The sequence below is a fragment of the Capricornis sumatraensis genome, chromosome 11 (genome assembly GCF_032405125.1).
Source record: "Capricornis sumatraensis isolate serow.1 chromosome 11, serow.2, whole genome shotgun sequence".
In the NCBI taxonomy this organism is placed as follows: domain Eukaryota; kingdom Metazoa; phylum Chordata; class Mammalia; order Artiodactyla; family Bovidae; genus Capricornis; species Capricornis sumatraensis.
Genome location: NC_091079.1, coordinates 96,133,709 through 96,148,994, shown reverse-complemented (window position 1 = coordinate 96,148,994; position 15,286 = coordinate 96,133,709). Strand labels below are relative to the sequence as shown.

The following is a 15,286-nucleotide window of genomic DNA, read 5'->3' as shown; positions in this document are numbered from 1 at the left end:
TACATGTTTCAATGCCATTCTCTCAAGTCATCCCACCCTCACCTTCTCCTACAGAGTCCAAAAGTCTGTTCTTTACATCTGTGTCTCTTTTGCTGTCTAGCATATAGGGTCATTGTTACCATCTTTCTAAATTCCATATATTTGCGTTAATATACTGTATTGGTGTTTTTCTTTCTCACTTACTTCACTCTGTATAATAGGCTCCAGTTTCACCCACCGCATTAGAACTGACTCAAATACGCTCTTTTTTATAGCTGAGTAATACCCCATTGTGTATATGTACCACAGCTTTCTTATCCATTCATCTGCTGATGGACATCTAGCTTGCTTCCATGTCTTGGCTATTATAAACCGTGCTGAGATGAACACTGGGGTACATGTGTCTCTTTCAGTTCTGGTTTCCTCAGTGTGTATGCCCAGCAGTGGGATTGCTGAGTCATAAGAGAGTTCTATTTCCAGTTTTCAAGGAATCTCCACACTGTTCTCCATAGTGGCTGTACTAGTTTGCATTCCCACCAACAGTGTAAGAGGGTTCCCTTTTTCTCCACACCCTCTCCGGCATTTATTGCTTGTAGACTTTTTGATGACAGCCATTCTGACTGGTGTGAAATGGTACCTCATTGTGGTTTTGATTTGCATTTCTCTGATGTGAAGAGCTGACTCATTTGAAAAGACCCTGATGCTGGGAAAGATTCGGGGCAGGAGGAGAAGGGGACGACAGAGGATGAGATGGTTGGATGGCATCATGGACTCAAGGGACATGAGTTCGGGTAAACTCTGGGAGTTGGTAATGGACAGGGAGGCCTGGTGTGCTGCAGTTAATGGGTTCACAAAGAGTCGGACACGACTGAGTGTCTAAACTGAACTGAAGCAATAATGAGTGATGTTGAGCATCTTTTCATGTGTTTGTTAGCCATCTGTATATCTTCTTTGGAGAACTGTCTATTTAGTTCTTCAGCCCATTTTTTGATTGGGTCGTTTATTTTTCTAGAATTGAGCTGCATGAGCTTCTTTTATATTTTGGAGATTAATTCTTTGTCAGTTGCTTCATTTGCTATAACTTTCTCCCATTCTGAAGGCTGCCTGTTCACTTTGCTTATAGTTTAATTAGGTCCCATTTATTTATTTTGGCTTTTGTTTCCATTACTGTAGGAGGTGAGTCATAGAAGACCTTGCTGTGATTTATGTCAGAGAGTGTTCTGCCTATGTTTTCCTCTAGGGGTTTTATAGTTTCCGGTCTTACATTTAGATCTTTAATCCATAAAAATGGAATGTTTTCTTTATGTTTACATAGAGAAATAGGAGTCAATAAAGTTTTTTTCCTCTTAATTTATGTGGAATGCAAACATCACAGAGATAAATATAACCAATACAGTTCAGTCACTCAGTCGTGTCCGACTCTGCCAACCCCATGAATTGCAGCACGCCAGGCCTCCCTGTCTATCAGCAACTCCCAGAGTTCATTCAGACTCACGTCCATCGAGTCAGTGATGCCATCCAGCCATCTCATCCTCTGTCGTCCCCGTCTCCTCCTGCCCCCAATCCCTGCCAGCATCAGTCTTTTCCAATGAGTCAACTCTTTGCATGAGGTGGCCAAAGTACTGGAGCTTCAGCTTTAGCATCAATCCTTCCAAAGAAATCCCAGGGTTGATCTCCTTCAGAATGGACTGGTTGGATCTCCTTGCAGTCCAAGGGACTCTCAAGAGTCTTCTCCAACACCACACTTCAAAAGCATCAATTCTTCAGCACTCAGCCTTCTTCACAGTCCAACTCTCACATCCATACATGACCACAGGAAAAACCATAGCCTTGACTAGACGGACCTTAGTCGGCAAAGTAATGTCTCTGCTTTTGAATATACTATCTAGGTTGGTCTTAACTTTTCTTCCAAGGAGTAAGCATCTTTCAATTTCATGGCTGCAGTCACCATCTGCAGTGATTTTGGAGCCCCCCAAAATAAAGTCTGACACTGTTTCCACTGTTTCCCCATCTATTTCCCATGAAGTGATGGGACCGGATGCCATGATCTTCGTTTTCTGAAGGTTGAGCTTTAACCCAACTTTTTCACTCTCTTCTTTCACTTTCATCAAGAGGCTTTTTAGCTCCTCTTCACTTTCTGCCATAAGGATGGTGTCATCTGCATATCTGAGGTGATTGATATTTCTCCCAGCAATCTTGATTCCAGCTTGTGTTTCTTCCAGTCCAGCGTTTCTCATGATGTACTCTGCATAGAAGTTAAATAAGCAGGGTGACAATATACAGCCCTGATATACTCCTTTTCCTATTTGGAACCAGTCTGTTGTTCCATGTCCAGTTCTAACTGTTGCTTCCTGACCTGCATACAGATTTCTCAAGAGGCAGGTCAGGTGGTCTGGTATTCCCATCTCTTTCAGGATTTTCCACAGTTTATTGTGATTCACACAGTCAAAGGCTTTGGCATATTCAATAAAGCAGAAATAGATGTTTTTCTGGAACTCTCTTGCTTTTTTGATGATCCAGCGGATGTTGGCAATTTGATCTCTGGTTCCTATGCCTTTTCTAAAACCAGCTTGAACATCAGGAAGTTCATGGTTCACGTATTGCTGAAGCCTGGCTTGGAGAATTTTGAGCATTACTTTACTAGCATGTGAGATGAGTGCAATTTTGTGGTAGTTTGAGCATTCTTTGGCATTGCCTTTCTTTGGAATTGGAATGAAAACTGACCTTTTCCAGTCCTGTGGCCACTGCTGAGTTTTCCAAACTTGCTGGCATATTGAGTGCAGCACTTTCACAGCATCATCTTTCAGGATTTGAAACAGCTCAACTGAAATTCCATCAACTCCACTAGCTTTGTTCGTAGTGATGCTTTCTAAGGCCCACTTGACTTCACATTCCAAGATGTCTGGCTCTAGATTAGTGATCACATCATCATGATTATCTGGGTCATGAAGATCTTTTTTGTACAGTTCTTCTGTGTATTCTTGCCACCTCTTCTTAATATCTTCTGCTTCTGTTAGCTCCAGACCATTTCTGTCCTTTATCGAGCCCATCTTTGCATGAAATGTTCCCTTGGCATCTCTAATTTTCTTGAAGAGATCTCTAGTCTTTCCCATTCTGTTCTTTTCCTCTATTTCTTTGCATTGATCACTGAAGAAGGCAAGCTGGTGCAAATGATATTCAACACTTGATTTGGATATTTTGAGTATGTTGGCTATCTCCTGCATAGTATAACATTGATTGTTTTCAACTAATGTCTGATTTGATCACTATCAACTTCAACAGGTCTAGCTGACCCACCAGTGAGAAAGCTGACCCACCAGTGAGAAATCTCCAGCAGAAAACTTCGCAAACCACTTTTGACATGTTTTATCAGTCACAGCACCTTCTCCATACACTGCAGAAATCTTTCTTAAAATTTTTGGTTGCATTTTTATCTTTCTTGAAATAATGAAGCATAATATGCTGAAAATGTTACATTTTTCTTCCATCGTCAACATTAATGGCTACAGAAACATTCACCAATTTTTTTATAATGTATGTTGACACAGTATTTAACTTACATGCAGTATTTAACTTACATGCAGTATTTAACTTATATGCAGAGTACATCATGAGAAACGCTGGACTGGAAGAAACACAAGCTGGAATCAAGATTGCCGGGAGAAATATCAGTAACCTCAGATATGCAGATGACACCATCCTTATGGCAGAAAGTGAAGAGGAACTAAAAAGCCTCTTGATGAAAATGAAAGAGGAGAGTGAAAAGTTGGCTTAAAGCTCAACATTCAGAAAACAAAGATCATGGCATCCAGTCCCATCATGTCATGGGAAATAGATGCGGTAACAGTGGAAACAGTGTCAGACTTTATTTTTTGGCGCTCCAAAATCACTGCAGATGGTGACTGCAGCCATGAGATTAAAAGACGCTTATTCTTTGGAAGAAAAGTGATGACCGACCTAGATAGTATATTCAAAAGCAGAGACATTACTTTGCCAGCAAAGGTCCATCTAGTCAAGGCTATGGTTTTTCCTGTGGTCATGTATGGATGTGAGAGTTGGACTGTGAAGAAGGCTGAGCGCTGAAGAATTGATGCTTTTGAACTGTGGTGTTGGAGAAGACTCTTGAGAGTCCCTTGGACTGCAAGGAGATCCAGCCAGTCCATTCTGAAGGAGATCAACCCTGGAATTTCTCTGGAAGGAAAGATGCTAAAGCTGAAACTCCAGTACTTTGGCCACCTCATGTGAAGAGTTGACTCATTGGAAAAGACTCTGATGCTGGCAGGGATTGGGGGCAGGAGGAGAAGGGGATGACAGAGGATGAGACGGCTGGATGGCATCACGGACTCGATGGATGTGAGTCTGAGTGAACTCTGGGAGTTGGTGATGGACAGGGAGGCCTGACTTGCTGCGATTCATGGGGTCACAAAGAGTCGGACACGACTGAGCGACTGCACTGAACTGCACTGAACTGACACAGTACAACTTACAAAATTGTTTCAAATGAAGTTAAAGACAACTAAATGGTACGATATTAAGTGCTGTAAATGAAGTTGAAGACAACCAAGTGGTACTACAGCCATCTTATGAAAAAAGTGAATGAACCTTTAAGCCAACCCAATAATTTTCAAAAGTTGCAAATATAAAATCAAGCATTGAGCCTTACAAGAGGTCCATCAACGATGAGCTATAAAGTTTGTTTCCTTAGCTTCCTTGGCATTGGGGGTATTAATGCTTTCAGAGTCAGTGAACAGAATATTCAAATCCAGTACCACAGGGTTCATCTTAGCTTTTGCATTTCATATTTGTATTAGCCAGAATGAAAGTCAGTGTGTAAAGCAATATATTTACTCATTAGTCTTAACATAAGAAGTATACACAAAAATGATTTCTCAGTCACAACACTAACAGTATTATCAAAATTAAATCTGGCAGTAAAGTTCAGGACTGTTTTGTTGTTCTTCTTAATATGTAATATATTCTACTAAGAATATACAACCAGAGTACTCTATTCAAAACATACTTTCTTTTTCTGTGTTATTATAGTATCACATTAATATACAGTTAAGTTCATTAGTTTCTGCCAAAATTCAATTTTAGGTTTTGTTTTTTATGTTTATTTTTTCTGATAATATAAAACACTAATGACTAGAAAGTTAAAAAGATGTACTGAGAAATCTCACTCTCATCCCTATACCTACACTCCATCCTCAGCCATCGCTATAGGGAACTGTTTTTGGTAATTTGTAGTTTATCCATTTTTTTTTTTAGAAAATCTGCAAATATGTATGTGTGGGTGCATGCTCAGTCTTTCAGTCCTATAGGACTCTTTGCAGCCCTGTGGACTGCAGCTCACTAGGTGCCTCTGTCCCTGGAGTTTCCCAGGCAAGAATACTGAAGCAAGCTGCCATTTCCTTCTCCAGGGGATCTTCGTGACCCAGGGACTGAACCCATGTCTCCTGAGTCTCCTGCACTGGCAGGTGGATTCTATAACACTGAGCCACCTGGGAAGCCCATGATTATTTTAGTATCATTTACTAAAGAAGGAAAATACAATAGTTTTATATATGTTTGTGTTAATGTGAAAGTCACTCAGTCATGTCCACCTCTTTGCGACCCCATGGCCTATATAGTCCATGGAATTCTCCAGGCCAGAATACTGGAGTGGGTAGCCTTTCCCTTCTTCAGGGGATCTTCCCAACCCAGGGATCAAATCCTGGCCTCCTGCATTGCAGGCAGATTTTTTTACTAGCTGAGCCACCAGGAAAGCCCAAGAATACTGGAGTGGGGAGTCTGTCCCTTCTCCAGGGGATCTTCCCGACCCATGGAAGCTCTGATAGCTCAGTTGGTAAAGTAGTTAATGCTAAAAACTTTAGAAGATCAACCATCTATCATCCAGGAGATGGTTGTGAGAATACTATTCCCTAAGCTACAGATGAAATGGTTGGATAATATCACCAACTCGATGGACGTGAGTTTGAGTGAACTCCAGGAGTTGGTGATGGACAGGGGGGCCTGGTGTGCTGCAATTCATAGGGTCGCAAAGAGTCAGACACAACTGAGCGACTGAACTGAACTAAACTGAACTGAAGCTACAGATAACCAAGGTATGAGCTTATGAGTGTGATAAGCCCCTTATTTTCCCACTTGATAGTGATCCAGAATGAAAGGGAAGGCTTGAAGATGCATCAACCACTGATATTTTTAAATGACAAAAGGCAGGCCAGCTGTCATTTCCACGTAACGTGTCCTCACCCAGAAGTTCTGCTGATAGTACTTTCCTGGTCTTGACAGGGCTTTTAGACTGGTCCATAAACAGCGGTGTCACCCCATACAAATCTAAGGTTGACAGCGTGGCAAGACACGGCCAGTCCCATGCATGGCCACGACCTACAAATGGTCGACAGAAAGATCAACGTGCTCCGTGACATACTCTTTCCCATCACTTCCTTTCAGTATGACTCCCAACCTAAACCAGATAGTCTGAAATTCTTACTTTTCTTTTTTTAAAAAATAAGAAAATGTAGCATACTACATACATTCTTTCGCACCTTTGCTTTTTTTCTCTTCTTTTTTCCCCTCACTGGATCTGTCCCAGGACTCATCCTGTCTCTGTTCATGGAGATCTTCTTCATTCTTTTCAACTATTGGCAGTAGCTGATTGTGCGGATGCTCTACGGATTATCTAACCAGTTTCTGTAAACGGTAGTCTGATTCCAATAGTTAGCTTGCTGTTTTGGAAAACTGGATAGAGTACACAATAAATTCAAGCCAGAGGACACTGTGAACCTAGGCAGTGAAATGAACAATTTGGGAAGGATTCGAAGCCCACTAATTGGAACTTCTTTAACAATTTTGGTCCATTCATTCATTTATTCATTCGTCCAAGGATTATCCTTGAGCACTAGGAACTGACCAGACCATCATTAACCTTGAAGTGCTAAGTCATCTGAGTTGCTGGAAATGGGGACACCAAGTTCCTTACACAGAGGCTCCTTGAGTTTATAAAATATGAGACAGTTGATCTGAGACAAGGACGCCATGAGAAGGTGGCTTATGGAGTTTTGAGCTTTCACAATCTCCTTCACAGCATTCATAATATATCCCCAACTACATCTGTAGACTTAGTGCAGACTTAGGGCACTTAGCTAAGTGACCCAGACTTAACTTTGCAAGACAACATTCTTAAATAAGTTTAAGATACTTATATGTATCTTACACATGTATATGTTATAAGTACTTTTATATCTTATATACACCCGTGTATGTGTGCTAAGTCGCTTCAGTTGGGTCTGACTCTGCACGACCCTGTGGGATCGCAGGCTGTAGCCCCTGTAGCCCACCAGGCTCCTCTGTCCAAGGGATTCTCCAGGCAAGAAGACTGGAGTAGGTTGTCATCCCCTCCTCCAGGGGATCTTCCCGACCCGGGGACTGAATCCACACCTCTTACATCTCCTGCACTGGCAGGCAGGTTCTTTACCACAAGCACCACCTGGGAAGCCCCATGAAAGTGAAAAGAAGAAGTGAAGTCGCTCAGTCAGGTCCCACTTCTTGTAACCCCATGGACTGTAACCTACCAGGCTCCTCCGTCCATGGGATTCTCCAGGCAAGAACACTGGAGTGGTTTGCCATTTCCTTCTCCAGATCTTCTTGACCCAGGGATTAAACCTGGGTCTTCTGCATTGTAAGCAGATGCTTTACCGTCTGAACCATCAGGGAAGTGCCTATATGTACCCATATATGTGTAAATAAATATATATGTGAATATTGTCTTCTGTGATGAAAAATAAATATCGATTAGACCTTATTCTTAAAAGTTTGGTTCCTATTATATTATTGGCATAAATGAATCCAGTTATGCCATAGAATGTGGCGTATGAAAGCCTTGGCCTTCTCCTAGGTGCAAAAGAAGCATTGTTTCTTGTATTTAATTGCATCCTCTTCTATTCTGTTGCATTCTAACATCATTAAGATCTACACAAGCAGAAGGAGCTACTGGCTGACTGTAGAGCATTTACATCAAGTCCAGAGAAGAACAGTTCAAATCCATCCTTAGTTAGTGGTCCCTGAACAATGAGTGGTTGCCTAAAGCTGGACCTCTGGGACTTGCAGTCACCACATTATGCAGCAGCCACGTGGGCGGCAAGAGAAAAGGAGAGATTTTCAGTCATTCTTTCAGTCTCTTATGCAAGTGAATGAGTGACAGTCGCCCAGTCGTGTCCCACTCTTTGTGACCCCATGGACTACATACACAGTCCATGGAACTCTCCAGGCCAGAATGCTGGAGTGGGTAGCCTGTCCCTGCTCCAGGGGATCTTCCCAACTCAAGGATGGAACCCAGATCTCCCTTAGGGGCTGAGCCACAAGGAAATTCCAAGAACACTGAAGCGGGTAGCCTGTCCCTGCTCCAGGGGATCTTCCCGACCCAGGAATCGATCCAGGGTCTCCTGCACTGCAGGCCGCTTCTTTACCAGCTGAGCCATCAGGGTCTCTGCAAGGGTCCTGCCAATTAGGGCCTTCCCTGGTGGCTCAGATGGTAAAGCGTCAGCTTGCAGTGCGGAAGATCCACTGGAGAAGGGAAGGCTACCCACTCCAGTATTCAAGGGAAGGCTACCCACTCCAGTATTCTGGCCTGGAGAATTCCATGGACGGAGGAGCCTGGCGGGCTACAGTCCATGGGGTCGCAAAGAGTTGGACACGACTGAGACAATTCACTGGTTCATGCCAATTAAGAAGCTCTTTGCACAAATCTGTTCATAAACTACACTGCATTTAAACATTAAATGAAACTCTATTAAACAGCCCAGGGGGCTCCCGGGTCCCCGACGGCCCTGGGGCAGCCCTTCCCCTCCAGCAGGACCCCTGCTCAGAAGCAGCCCCCAGGGCCGCCTTCCCCTCCTTCCCCTCGGTCTCTCCGTCTGCAGCCCCCGCCTCCCCGCCGAGACCAGTCTCTCCCCCTGGATCAAACCGACCGGACGGGCCCCGCGCCCCGCGGCCCGAGCCCGGCCGCGGCCCCAGGGCGCCCCCAGCTGCACCCCGACACCGCCCCGGGGCGGGCGGAGCAGGGCCGGGCAGAGGAGGGCGGGCGGGGCCGCGGGGCCTGGAGCCGGGCCGCCCGCCGCTGGCTCCGCCGCGAGGGGCCATGTCGGGGTTCAGCTGGGGCTACGGCGAGCGCGACGGTGAGCGCCGCGCGGGCCGGGGGGCGGGCGGGGGTCCGCGCGCCGGGGGGCTTCTGGGGTCCTCCTTGGAGACAGCGGCGCTCCGCGGAGCCGAGCGCGGGGCCGCGGGGGGGCTGAGCGCCGTGCAGACGGGGACGGCGCGCGGGGGGCTGAGCGCCGTGCAGACTCGGACAGCGCCGGGGGCTGCGGGGGGCTGAGCGCCGTGTAAACGCGGACAGCGCGCGGGGGGGGGGGGGGGGGGCTGAGCGCCGTGTAGACGCGGACAGCGCCGGGGGCCTGAGCGCCGTGTAGACGCGGACAGCGCCGGGGGTGACCCCGGTCCACACACCCCGGCCCCCCACCTTCAGACGCGTCTGCTCCCTGGCATTCGACCAGCCGAGAGCTGCTCGCAGATCAGTTCACAGATCTGACGGCAGACTTCTATGAGCTGAGGGCAAGCTTGCTTTTTTAGTCCCTTAAGCTCTTTATTCATTTAGGGGAGGCAAATCGTGGACAATATGTGACAATATACTTAAGAAATTTTAATGACTTGAATCGCAACACTGAGATTTAAGTTGTCTTCCTGGCCACCAATGGCCCGCAGGTTTCTTAATAGCTGTTACTATTAAATGTTCCCCCAGCAACCTGCAGTTGGTTGCCTGGAACTGCTGATTTTAGCAAGATTTTAGGTTCTTTTTGAGAAGTGAAGTTATATTTTAAACTACTTCTCCACGCTTTTTCTTTCTCCTTCCACACTCATTCTTGCAGAGACTGGCTGTTAGCAACGGATCATTGATATTTTAAGGCGTTGGTCAAAACATGTTTATTGATGGGAGCAACAGTAATAATATGTATACTTTTCTTCTTGTATAGTCCAAGTTATCAAAAGTAAACTATTTTTTCTTATTTTACATTAAACTGATTATTTCAAATAGCCATTATGTGCAAAGGGACACCAAGAAAGTCTTACTCTCAATATCAGATCTGTGAATAATAATAGTAACAATACTTTCCTGGGATCAACATGCATGGTATTGAGCAGTATTGTACACTTAGTTTTATAGAAAGCTTAATTTCACAAAGAAACAGAAGAGTTTCATTTCTAATTGTAGCATTTTTGAGACTATGATAAACTTGCCAGTTGAAAAATGGCAGCAAGTGAAAGAGTTTTAATAATGAAAAGTATTATATAGGTGGATTTCTCTTTGATTGAGACTACAGTTATAATCTTACATTTTGCTAATCTTCAATTTATGTTTGGGAAAATTGAAATTTCTTTTAATTTCCCTCCGCTGGAATAATTTTTGTTGTTGTTATTTAATACTTGTGTGACTGCATGCTCAGTCCTGTCCAACTCTTTGCAACTCCAGGGACTGTGGCCCACCAGGCTCCTCTGTCCATGGGATTTTCCAGGCAACAATACTGGAGTGGGTTGCCATTTCCTACTTCAGGGGATCTTCCCTATTTAATAGTTTCTCGGTACTAACAGTGCCCTGACTATGATTAGGAAGGAAAAGGGTATTTTCAATCAATGAATATTGATTACTCTTTATTAATTTAGATTAGAAAATATTCGTTCCAGTGAAGTACATCTGAAGTTTTAAAAATCCATCTTAGAAATACGTGAGGGAGATTAAGAGGTACAAACTTCCAGTTACAAAATAAATGACTCATGAGGATGAAATGTACAGAGTGGGGAACGTGGTAGAACATTATGTCATACTTTTGTGTGCTGAGAGATGGTAATTAGACTTAAGGCGGTCCTTTTGAAGTGTATAAAAACATCAAATCACTGTGTTGTGCACTAGGTACTAACATCGTGTTGTAGATAAATTATGCTTCAGAAACAAACAAGCATATAGAGAAAGAGACCAGATTTACGGTTGTTACCAGAGTGAGTTGGCAGGGGGGGGGGGGGGGGTGGAACGGGATGAAGGTGGTCACTCCAGTTATAAAATAACTGAGTGCTGAGGATTTAACGCACAACATGATGCATATAGGTAACATTGCTGTATGTTATGTAGAAAAGTTAAGAGAGTCTTAGTTCTCATCACAATGAAGAAATATTTTGTCTGTTCTTTAATTCTGAATGGATATGAGGTGATTGATGTTCACTAAACTCGTGGTAATCATATCATGGGTTATGTATTGTAAGTCAAACTGTTACGCTGTACACCTTAAACTTACACAGTGCTGCATGTCAATTACATCTCAATAAAACTGGAGGAAAAAAATAAAAATTGAAATCATAAAAGAAAGATCCTTCTTAGAAAAGCCATTAACAAGGAATTATTTTGTATTTCTGCTAAGAATTGTAGGGCTGTTGCCTGCTTTTGACTTCCCAGTGGCTCAGACAGTAAAGAATCCACCCGCAATGTAGGAGACCCAGGTTCGATCCCTGGGTCAGGAAGATCCTCTGGAGAAGGAAATGAAACTCCAGGATTCTTGCCTAGGAGATCCCAGGGACAAAGATGCCTGTCGGGCCACAGTCCATGGATTTGCAAAGAGCTGGATACTACTGACTAACACTCCCTGATTTTAGATTCAATAGCTTTCTGAGGACCACGCCTTTAAGTAGATCAACTTTGGCAAAATCCTATTAATGTGTTGTTTCCTGACTGGGCAAGTTCTGTTGCTTGTTTTCAGTTTAGACTGGCAAGAGCAGTGAACGAGGAGATTAAAGGAAATAAACTGGGAATAGTAGCAATGATGAAATGGAACATCTAAAGGGGAGGCATTGGAAGGTGCCACCGCCTTCACAGACGACTTATAACTTCTCCCATGAACCTTTGACAATTTTACTAGTTAGCTTTAGGAAATGTGACAGTCATTGAAAACTACGTATCTCCATGGGTCTTTGAAAGTTCCTGAATCAATGAAAGAACTACCATGTATCTCTACACCTGTGTTTAGATGAGTTTTAAAGTTGTATGTTATGGAGAATTTATAAAAGAGGAAGGGGCGTTTTTAAGAGGCAGGGAAATGAACATATCATCGTGTTACTAGATAATATTGACTGATGCAAAGTGATATTATTTTTATTTTATTTTGGTTTGCCTCTGTTTTAAAAAGTAGTTCTGGCTATAAAGAACTGGAAATAGAAGCATAAAGGGATTAAGAGTAGAAAGAAACTCTTTCCTAATTAGAAAAATAGTTAACAACATACAGTGACACACGTGTGTATTTGAAGTCGGATTCTCAATAGGTTGAGGCATACTTGTGGGCAGTCAAATAGAACATTTTTTTTTTCACACTGTAAAAGGACTGGCTTGCGTACAAAAAGAGTGCTAGAAAGGTGAATGACAGTACTTAGTAAGTAAGGAAATGTACCTTTCCTGGAGAAGGCGATGGCACCCACTCCAGTGCTCTTGCCTGGAAAATCCCATGGGCGGAGGAGCCTGGTGGGCTGTAGTCCATGGGGTCACTAAGAGTTGGACACGACTGAAGCCACTTAGCATCAGCAGCAGCAGCAGCAGCAGTAACTTCCTGTAATAAGATGTAACCAAAGAATTTTGGTTTTCAAGTTGCTTCCAAGTCCAAAGTGTATGATTCATAAGAGAACAATGTCTAAGTTATGTGTGTGGTATGTATTCATGTTCTGACTTTTTGCACCTGATGCATGTATGAAGTAAAGAATTTATACTGTCTCCTTTGCAAAGAAGATGAATAAGAAGGAACATTGATTTAGAGACTGAAGCTATTGATAACTCTGATATATTTGTACTTCTTGAAATTTCATTCTAAATCTTATCTTTAAAAAAATTATTTCTTGTTGTCAGTAGCAAATGCTTAATTCATTGTCATGCTGTGTCATTTTAGTAAGCACTTGAGTTTTAGAAAAATCAAGTAAGTTGCTTAGTGAGCAGGGAAAAGCTTAGTCAGCAGCCTTCTCTACTGGCCTGGTAGAGGTTGTGCGGATTGCAGGCAGAGAAGAGAAGGTGAGAAGAACCTCTAGCCTGTAAAGTCTGGAGGCTAGCTTGGAGCTTATTTGAAGTTGTGTCTTGCTGTTGATTTTAAGAGGCGGAGCTTGAATGAATCTCCCAGAGACATGATGAGGCTGGACAAGAGAATTGCCAGTTTATTGGTTCACCTCAATTTACCAAACATGCTTAATTTGGGAATTTAATGCAAGTTTTACTATAAATGCAGGACTGGGATGACAGTTGTTCCTTGGGTGGGAACTCAAATGTAGTATTGGCAAAACAACCGTGGAAGGACCTTCTGGAATATAGAAAGAGAAATAAATTGTTACTTGATTCTATTGCAGAAAACCAACCATATTACATTTCCTGATATGGTGGAGTCATTTTACATGGATTATGCTATGTGAAAAAGTTATATACTTCTTTAGTTTGTCTGTTGCACATTATTTACAGGAAATTAAATTGAGGCCTGGGTGATACCCACGGATACAGTGAATGAAGAAAAGTGGGAAGAACATTTGAAAGAACGACACCCTTTCTTCACTAGACTGCTTTCTCCGCGACGTTAGCTCCTTTAGCTCATGAGCCTGACCTGTGCCACGGCCACAGTTCGTTCTTGGAGCTGAGCCTGAGTCTCATTGTTTTCAGTGATGAACTGTGCCATTTATTTTTTAGTTTGGTAGAAGGCATTTGCAAAGTACTTTATGAAACTTACATATTCCTTTGTCAACAAGGGTGAGTTTAACTCTGAAGATGAATTCAGTCAAACCAAGAGGTTTCCATACTTATAATAATATCACTTGGTCTTGTAAAATGAAGCAAAACAGTCAGATGTTAAAGTCCTGAAGGTAAAGGTCGTTTTTTACTCATCTGCGTGTTTTCGTCAAGTACAGCACATGGTACTCAACAGGCCTTTGGTTGAACAAAATAACTTACTGTTTCTTTTGTGCTTGGTCCTGTGTATTGAAGGTCCTGTTCATTGGAGTGAATTTTTCCCTATTGCTGATGGGGATCAACAATCTCCGATTGAGATTAAAACCAAAGAAGTGAGATATGATTCTTCCCTCCGACCTCTTGGTATCAAGTACGACGCCAGCTCAGCTAAAATCATCCGTAACAGCGGCCACTCCTTCAACGTTGACTTTGATGACACGGACGACAAATCAGGTTGGCTCTACCCTTTTTTTTTTTGGTTGGGGGTGAGGAGCTTGAATGATTGGATGGTGCATTCTTCTTCTCTTTTAAAAAATTTCTTTATGTTTAATTGGCGGATAATTGCTTTACAGGATTGTGTTGGGTTTTGCCAAACATCAGCATGAATCAGTGGATAAGCTCATGCTGATCCTCCACGTTTGAGACACTTGTGTGTTCCTTGTTAGTACCCTGCTAGGACTTGTAATAAAGTTGTGTTTGATTAGTTCACAGGATAAGGTCTTTCACACTGTGAATAAATAATGGGCCAACCAGAAAAACAAACAAACAAAAAAAAAAACTAGTGTATTTGTTAACTGAATGAAGTAGAAAAGAGCATTTCCAGAAAATGAACATTTAATCCTCCTTCAGGTATACTTCTTGCCCAAAGAGTAGATGATACCAAGTTTAAAGTAGATGAAAGAGAAAATTAGAGAGAATCATATTTTGGAATACGTTAAAGGTATCTGACATTTTTTTTTTTAATTTTTAGTCTGACACTAGGATGATGCTGTATTTATTAATGAAAAATTGTTAGATTATGAAAACCCTTATTTAGAAGTCTTCATGCATTTGTTATTTTGGCCTTGCCACTTGACTTGAGGAATCTTGGTTCCCCTGCCAGGGATCATACCCAGGCCCTCTGCAGTGGAAGCATGGAGTCCTAACCACTGACTACCAGGGAATCCCCCATTTATTCATTAAGCTTAGATTTAGATAAGTAATAATGTCTTCTTGTGTCTATATGATGTTATGTTGTTAGCAAAAATGATACGACCATTCCATTTCTTCCTCATCTTTCTTAACGTCATAAAAGTGATTCATTTTCATCAGAACATTTTAGTAAATGCATAAGGGAGGGGAGAAGCAACCTCACTTTTTACATGTATTAAATTGTATTTCAAGCCCTCAACTTTATGAACCTGTATTAATAGACATGATTGATGTGGTAGGTACACTATAGTAGTCCAAGGTTTCTAAGTACAAAGTTTATGCCCTCATTAGTAGTTTGATACTGTTTATGATATCGCAAGTGAA

General features: G+C 42.5%; 1 protein-coding gene across 1 annotated transcript in view; it reads left to right on the top strand.

Moving 5' to 3' along the window:
• The first annotated feature begins 9,118 nt into the window (after positions 1–9,118).
• Positions 9,119–15,286, top strand: part of CA13 (carbonic anhydrase 13) — a 37,067-nt gene continuing 30,899 nt past the window's right edge. Inside the window, exons 1-2 of the mRNA XM_068983647.1 lie at positions 9,119–9,155; positions 14,027–14,224. Of these exons, the coding sequence (XP_068839748.1) occupies positions 9,119–9,155; positions 14,027–14,224 (235 nt within the window). The remainder of the gene's footprint in view (positions 9,156–14,026; positions 14,225–15,286) is intronic.